This window comes from Poecilia latipinna, unplaced genomic scaffold (assembly GCF_001443285.1).
Source record: "Poecilia latipinna isolate Pla-1442-1.1 unplaced genomic scaffold, P_latipinna-1.0 Scaffold2931, whole genome shotgun sequence".
NCBI classification, from domain to species: Eukaryota; Metazoa; Chordata; class Actinopteri; order Cyprinodontiformes; family Poeciliidae; genus Poecilia; species Poecilia latipinna.
Window position 1 is genome coordinate 73149 of NW_015115547.1, and position 8137 is coordinate 81285.

Here is an 8137-nt window from a genome sequence, read left to right on the forward strand (position 1 = left end):
AAAATATATATATATATATATATATATATATATATATATATATATTTTCAAGATAGAAAATAATAAATCACTTCAACATGAAATAATGATCTTAATTTACAGTTTTTATCTCTTTTCCTCCAAATGAAGTTCTTGAAGTTCATCAAAGTTTCATCATCGTCCAGCTCTCTGCTGTCATGAACTTCAGTTCTGTGTCGTTTTGTGTTCAGTTGATTCTTCATGTTCTGGATCATTGTTGTGTTTTCTTCTCTTGTTTTCTTGTTTCCAGTTGTTTTTCTCTCCTTTCTCTTCCTTTAGGCACACACAGTTTAGTTCATATTAACTTGTTTTCTTTAGAACAAAGTCATATTTCTAAAGACCAAATAAAAATGATGATTATTACCTTAAATATTCACCCCATCACCATGATCATTATCTGAATAAGTTCTTTTTAAATATATATTTTAATTTGCATTGTGAGTTTAAAGGAGTTTAAATTATGTTTGTTTTCCTTTAAACAGTCCTGATCTTGTTATGACAGAAAATAAAACTTTTCTTTGTTCTTGCAGAAAATCTTTGGGAGAAAATGAACTAAGATGAATCAAGACATGATTTTCACTTGATAGTAAAATGTATAATGTCAGTTTTCAGTCAGTAAAGTGACAAATATTCACTTTAAGCATTTAAAAAGTATTTTATCCACAACACTGAGAGTTTTGATTGTTTACTTTCTCTGGGCCTTGTTGATTTCCATCTGATGCTGATTTTGTTCCATTTTTACTCTTTTTACTTTTCAGTCAAATGAAATAATAAATCAGACAGAAAATGAATAAATGGCTTGTTTTGTTTAGGACAATAGAAATATTCAGTTCAGAGAACAACAGCAGTAAATTTAAAACAGAACATAGGAAGTAGTTTTACCTTTTTTTACATTTATACCAGACTGTCACTCCTATGATTATTATTACTGCCACTGCTGCTGCAATCAAACCACCAATCAGCCACCAGGGTAAATCTTCATCTTTCTGCACAGATTCTGCATAAAAAGAGATGGAAAAGTTTAATGTTACTGTGTGATTTAGCCAAACAGCAGCAGGACAGAGAGGTTATTAGGCTGTTTCACAGATGAGAAAATAATATTTATTATATAAAAGGTAAAGGAATGTCATCAATTATGTATCTGAAGAAAATGGTTTTGTTTTCTGATTTAGTTGTTTCTGTTTCTAGATCTGTAAAGTTGGGAGATAAAACTTATTGCTTCGCCTCATTCTCTACAGTTTTTACCATCAGAGAGGAGAAAATAAAGATTTAATCTTCTTCTGAAAATAACGATGATATAAATTTAAACAAACATCAGTAGTTGTTCTCCAGTTTTCTCACCTGGTTTTATAAAAGTTTCTGTCTTCTGGTTCCTCCTGGTTCTGATGCTGCAGCTGTAGGTCAGATCTGGACCATCTGGACCCGTCAGAGAGCTGCTGATGTTGTAAAGCTGATCTTCAGTTTTCTGGATCCTGGTAGTTTCATTCAGAGTCGTGTTGGATGGAGGCTCAGTGGACCAGGTGAGTTCAGGTTGAGGGTAGATCCCCTCTGAGCTGCAGGTGATCCTGTTTCCATCCTGATGGATCCTGATGTCAGAGACTGGAGCTGCAGGAGAAAATGCATCAAAAACAAAGAAAATCAGCTGAAATAGATGTTAAATAGATATTAACTCAGTTCTACCTTCTGTCTGCAGGTTTATAAATGATTCTTTATATCCTGTGCTGGTGCTGGTGTAACATTTATATCTTCCCTCATCCTGGATCTTCACCTCCTTCAGCAGCAGGGAGGCGTTTCCTGTGGAGATCTGATCCAGGATCAGTGACGTCCGGTTCTTAAAGTTCTGGTTCTGCTTACCCAGCTGGTCTTTGTTGTGATAGTAGGAGTGAACCAGAAGATCTCCAGCTGACACTTGGTACCAGTGGATGAGTGGATCAGAGCCAAGCTGGATCTGACAGGGCAACAAGCAGCTCTGTCTGAAAACACAGGAAACCTCTGGATCTGCAGCAGGAAGGAAATATTTTAACTTCAGATTTCATGTTTAGGTTTTTCTGTCCAAATCAGCTTCATAATCATTAAATAACTAAGATGCTTCTCGTTCAGTCAGTCCAGGCTGTTCATACTGTAAATGTGTGGTTTTGGGTTTTGTTGATCTGTTTTGGTCTAAATGGGAAAATGATGGACATTGTGAGGAAATAAATGACTTTGTTATTAAAGTCCAAATGAAGATCGAGGGAAAGTTAAACCGAAGTCTAAAATATACGACTGTAACCGATACACATGTGATACATTGTTTGGTTTTATATTTCACTAATAAAAGCTCTCAGTGAATTTGAGACAAAACTAACAAAATGAACTCAAACAAAAAATCATCAATCCACCACATTGTGAATTATAAAGAAACATTAATTTAATGAAATATTTAAGAACATTTTCAAGATTACAAACTGGAATAAGTTTAGATGATTTAAATAATCAGAAAACAGGATTTAATTTTAAAGGTAAAACGTTAAACTACTTTTCCAAACAGGAAGTTTGTAGAGCTGTGAGTTTAGATGAATGTAAGGAAACTGGTTCTGTTGGTTCAGATATTTAGAAAGACAAAATGTCTTCAGTCGTGTTGGATAAGATTTCACTGAGAGCTCAGAGTTTAATCTTTTATTTTAATGCTAAAGATCTGAAGGAAGTAATGACACATTTATAAATGGATCATTCTGAATCCATAGTTTGATTTTACTTCATGACTTTTAGCCAAAATGAAAAATATTTGGCCTTTTTCTGCTTAAAGTGAAAGTATAAAGTTTAAAGGTTTTAATGTATAAATGTTTTCATCTTTATCTGGTTATAAAATTATATATAAATAATTATGAAAAAAGCCTCACATCTGTTCCCCATTTTCAGTGTTAATTAAAAAAATAAGAAATCAAAAGAAAAATAAACTATATTTATTAAAAAAGGAAAAAATATACTGAACACACCCAAGTTTACACAGAGTGAAGGTTTTATGTCAGTTTGGATGAATTAGATTAGAATTAGAAATAAAACATAATCACATGAAGTGTTAAATATATTTAATACAGTTTAATTTAAACTAGCAGGGCAGAAAAATCTAGATATTTATTTTGTCCTTAATATGAGCAGCTAAATGAAAATCAGATTCAAACTTCCAGCACAACGTCGTTATTTAGTCTGTATTCTGAAATTAATCAGGTTTTCTTTATAAAGCAAAGATTTTATTTTTTAATATAGAAATAAATCCTTCTTCAGTAATCTCATTATTTTATACTAATATAATAATGATGTTTCATGAAACATCATCAGTGATTCTGTTTCCTGGTTTTTGTTCATCAGGTTGAAAACCAGAAGAAAATCACAGCAAACCAACAAAGAACAATAAATGTTTAACTCACCTGATGCAGAAACAGACAGAAGAAAAAACATGAACAGAAATGTTTTACAGTAAAATGTTTTACAGTAAAATGTTTTAAAGTAAAATGTTATAAAGTAAAATGTTTTAAAGTAAAATGTCTCTGCCATGTTGTTGTTGATCAGCTGTTCACTGATCCGAATATAAGAAATGCTCACAGGGAGTTGGTGGCTGAAACCTGATGATTCACAAAGACGTGCAGAACGTAGCAGAACCACATTCCATGAAGTCTTGTTAAGTACAGCAGACTTGTTACTCCTGAAGAAAACATCAGGAAGTTGAAGTTTTAGTCAAAATAAACTTCTAACCAATCAGGCGACTGCTGAAAGTCTTAAACATTCACCTACTGCTCTCCTTATCATGATAAAACCTTTTGCTTCTGTTCAAGTTACTTCTTGACATCCATGAGAAAAGAATCAGTTTCACAAAGACAGAAAATTTTCTATTGTTTACTTAAAAATCCAAACAGCTTATAAAAAACTAGATTAACATGTAAAATATGAACTGTTTCAAACTATGAACATGAAACTACATCTAAGAATTAATTATATCCTTATTGTGGAGCAGAGAGGAACCTCACTGATGCCTAAAGGAAACTTATATTTATTAATAATGTTGGATAGTGATGGAACATTTTTACTGTCTCTGCTACTTTCTCCTACTGCTCTCCACTTATGCTGCAACTATTTCTTCTAACAATCATATGCTGCCTCTGTTTTATGTTTCTGTAGAAACAGCCCCACCCAACCAGCTGGCTGTGACTTTAATTCTTTCCTGGAGGCGTCATCAGCTGCTAATAGTTTCACTTTGACTCTCAGTAGATGAAACATTTGGTTCTATATTTGTTTAGTTATGTTTTCCTCCTGAACAGGAGCAACTTCACTAAGTACTGGTCTTGTTTTTCCAACCAGTTGACTACTGGCTACTCCACCCTAATCTTACATTGTTTGATCATTTCCTCCAGGACTGTCCTGATTTAGCTCCATTTTTATTCCCTTAAACTCAGTGAAGAGCATGATGCTGCCACTACCACATGTCACTGTGGAGGATGGGAAGAACATTCTGCCTCATGTTTGAGTTTTGCTGAAATGTTTAGGTCTGTGATGGATGGGTGACCGGTCCAGGTTAACCTGGACAGGTTGACCTGTCCAGGTTGACCTGTCCATGTTGACCTGTCCAGGTTAACCTGTCCAGATTGACCTGTCCAGGTTGATCTGTCCAGGGTGACCTGTCCAGGTTGACCTGTCCAGGGTGACCTGTCCATGTTGACCGGTCCAGGTTGACCGGCCCAGGTTGATCTGTCCAGGTTCACCTGTCCAGGTTGACCGGTCCAGGTTGACCTGTCCAGGGTGACCTGTCCAGGTTAACCTGTGCAGGTTAACCTGTCCAGGTTAACTGGTCCAGGTTGACCGGTCCAGGTTGACCTGTCCATGTTGACCTGTCCAGGGTGACCTGTCCAGGTTAACTGGTCCATGTTGACCGGTCCAGGTTGACTGGTCCAGGTTGATCTGTCCAGGTTAACCTGTCCAGGGTGACCTGTCCAGGTGACCCCGCCTCTCGCCTGTTGACATCTGGAGGTCGGCTCCAGCTCCCCTCATGACCCTGATGAGTTAACTGTCAAAGAAAATGGATGTTATGTTTGGGTTTTTCTCTTCTTCTCCACTTTCTTCCACATGTGTCTCCATCCGTCTCTCTATCAACTCTGAACAGCTTTGCTGTTCCTGCTGAGGAAAACAACCACCTCAGTACGATCTCTCTGCAGGGACTAATTATGAAAATGGTCCCTAAACTGTGCAAGTAAAAAAACGTTTGAAGCAGTTTAACACTTTATTGAAAAATATATATTCAAGGTAGAAAAAAAAGCACTTCAACATAAAATAATGATCTTAATTTACAGTTTTTATCTCTTTTCCTCCAAATGAAGTTCTTGAAGTTCATCAAAGTTTCATCATCGTCCAGCTCTCTGCTGTCATGAACTTCAGTTCATGACAGCAGAGAGCACAAAACACTTCATGTTTTGTGTTCAGTTGATTCTTCATGTTCTGGATCATTGTTGTGTTTTCTTGTCTTGTTTTCTTGTTTCCAGTTGTTTTTCTCTCCTTTCTCTTCCTTTAGGCTCCTCCCCCTCACAGCTGCAGCACATCTGGAATCATGAAGATGTTTTCAGGGGGTCCATCTCTCTGGGTTCCTCAGCAACAGGCCCTTCTTTATTTTCTGGTTTTGTCAAGCCGTCCGTCTCTCTGGGTTCCTTAGGGACCGATTCGTCTTCATCCCTGTAACAAAATTCACCATCACACACAGTTTAGTTCATATTAACTTGTTTTCTTTAGAACAAAGTCATATTTCTAAAGACCAAATAAAAATTATGATTATTACCTTAAATATTCACCCCCATCACCATGATCATTATTTGTTAATTCTCAGTGTTCAGCCACGCCCTTAACTCCTCCCAACTCTGGCAGACTGACTACTGACCAGCTCTCCATCTCACGGGTCCGAAAAGACTCCAATTCCCGAGTATTACCGCTAATAAGAATTTAGAGAACTTTTTGTTTAAGCTGGGCGCGAGAAGGATTTGTCTAAGCTCTAACTACCTTCATCCAGACGTTATGCCCCGCTTCAGTCCATGATTCAGACATCGGAGTAGCCCCGCCGGTGTTCGAGCTCATAAACCACATCTGTTAACGGCAGCTCCTTCCCTGTAATTAACGTGCACTTGTTACCGGCCTAGATAATTTTAGCGACTAGGAATAAGTCCCAGGGACATTATTTATCTGAACTAAAGAACGTACGAAGCCACCCTAATTTACTAGGACCACTAACACTGGTTTTATAATTATCAGAAGAATTAAATTTAGTTGACTCAATTAATTTAACTGTCCACAACATCAAATTAGACTTTAGTATTTTATTAGCAAGCTTTAGCAAGGGAAAAAAGACATACAGCATTTCAATAATAAAAATTAAGACATCAAAACCTTTAAGAATTTCTAGGAATTACTCCTACTTCTAACCCTAAACTGTGTCTTAATCTAAATAGAGGCTTTGGGGGAGGCAGTATTACTCAATACCCAGATGCAGAGACGTTCTTGGCAGCAGAAAACTTTAACGTCCATGGATGGAGTCCTGTCTTTGTCTTGACAGAATCCTTTTAGAATAAATCCAAAGTTGAACTGGTGAGAATCCTCAACAAACTCAGTTCTTTATCCAGAAAGGATCTTGGTATATTCCCCATGTCCACTGCAGCATCGTTGTAATCTTTTGGGTTGAGTTTGGGGCCGCAGTCGAATCAGAGTCCCGGGTTGTGGGTAAACGGATCTTGTTCCTTCCTTGTGCAGCAAACAGTCTCATCGTCCCGGGGTATCAGCACGCAGCCCTCCGTTGATTCTGCATCTCCATGTGTGCTCGACTCGAACGCTGCGGAACAAAGAACCCCGATCCTCCTGTCTGGTGTCTTTTTATTCTTATCAGCAGCCACACACTTTCTTTCCTCACATGCGTTTTTCCTTGACGTCAACTGCCTTTTGGTTGGCCTCAACCTTCAGATGAACTCCCTTGTTTTTTAGAACTGAACTTTCTGAAGTTCTCTGTTTGCCCTCTGCACCTGTTTCCTTCATGCATCTCAAAAATCTCACTTCCTGTTTCTGCTTGGACAGATGATCTCATATCCATCCCCATCTTGGAGACATGATGATAGAGATTTTTGGTATTATCATTTTGTTATTACTTTAGTTCACATTCAGTCTATAGATTATTGTGATTTTCTGTTTAAAGTGTTCTCTTCCTTATGTGTGTATGTACTGACCTGGAGGTCAGGACTGTCTGTTTATCTTCATGTGAGACAGTCAAACTCTGTGGTTCTCAGACCTTAAATTCTTCTTGTGTTATTTACCCTTTTCTTAGTTGATAGTTTGACCTAGAGCTGAACTGGGCTCAGACCGTAGATCAGATATCACACCTGGAACTGGGTTGCTAGTGTTTGGGTTAGAAGTTTTACGACCTCTGTTGTTTTTCCTGACTGCCCCCTTGCCTGTTTTTCTTTGACAATAAAACAGGGGCTCGAGTGGAAGGAGATCAGAACTCTCTGTCAGCAGCCCGGAGGAGATGTTGATGGAGACTTCTCCTTTTGCAAAAGCTTGACCATAAAATTCATATACGTTGTCTGTGGTTCTTTTATATAGGTTCGAGAAAAATACCCATCATTATTTGGTGCCGAAACCCGGGATCTCTCAACCCCCTGCTGTCAGGCAGAGGAAGACGCGCTGAATCCATGCACGGCCAGAGTCAACTGGACCTGGAAAGAAAGACCCAGGAAGCAAAATTCTTCGCTGGGCCAGCGACACATGTCCGACTTTGTCTGCCAACGGCGGAGTGACGAGATCCGACTGGACAACCCGAAAACTACAGAAACGTAGGTGAATTTTAAAATGACTATTTTAGAGGTTTGAGTCCTTGTCAAATATCAGTTTGACTAAAGAAGTTATAAGGGTTAGAGTCCCAGTTGACAGAGTTTCAAAGTTTCAACTAAAGGCACAAGGTAAGGCTCTTAGAGCCTCCTTACTTAGAGGACACCTCTTAAGGGTAAGTCCTCACGTAGATAGGAAGCTTATTATTACTTTTCTGTTATTACTGTGCTGATATTGCTGTTTGCTTGCTGCTTTGATGTGTGTGTGTATGTGTGTGTGTGTGTGTGTG

At 37.9% G+C, this 8137-nt stretch overlaps 1 protein-coding gene across 1 annotated transcript; it reads right to left on the bottom strand.

Annotated features, from left to right (window-relative positions):
- Positions 1-46: 46 nt before the first annotated feature.
- LOC106939626 (CD276 antigen-like) lies at positions 47-3614 on the bottom strand. The gene is made up of 5 exons (XM_015022089.1): positions 3426-3614; positions 1699-2016; positions 1360-1623; positions 901-1015; positions 47-291 (listed from the first exon to the last, which is right to left on the bottom strand). Exons 1-5 carry the CDS (start codon positions 3550-3552, stop codon positions 48-50), a joined length of 1068 nt encoding a protein of 355 aa, XP_014877575.1. The 5' UTR covers positions 3553-3614; the 3' UTR covers position 47.
- Between the last annotated feature and the right edge of the window lie 4523 nt (positions 3615-8137).

Bases quoted from the DNA above. Each gene is read 5' to 3' on its own strand.
- LOC106939626 (XM_015022089.1), bottom strand. From the start codon at position 3,552: ATGGCAGAGACATTTTACTTTAAAACATTTTACTTTATAACATTTTAC. The intron at 1,624-1,698 runs GTAGAACTGAGT...TTTCTCCTGCAG, and splicing joins TATAAACCTGCAGACAGAAG to CTCCAGTCTCTGACATCAGG. The intron at 292-900 runs GTAAAACTACTT...GTGTGCCTAAAG, and splicing joins TGGTATAAATGTAAAAAAAG to GAAGAGAAAGGAGAGAAAAA.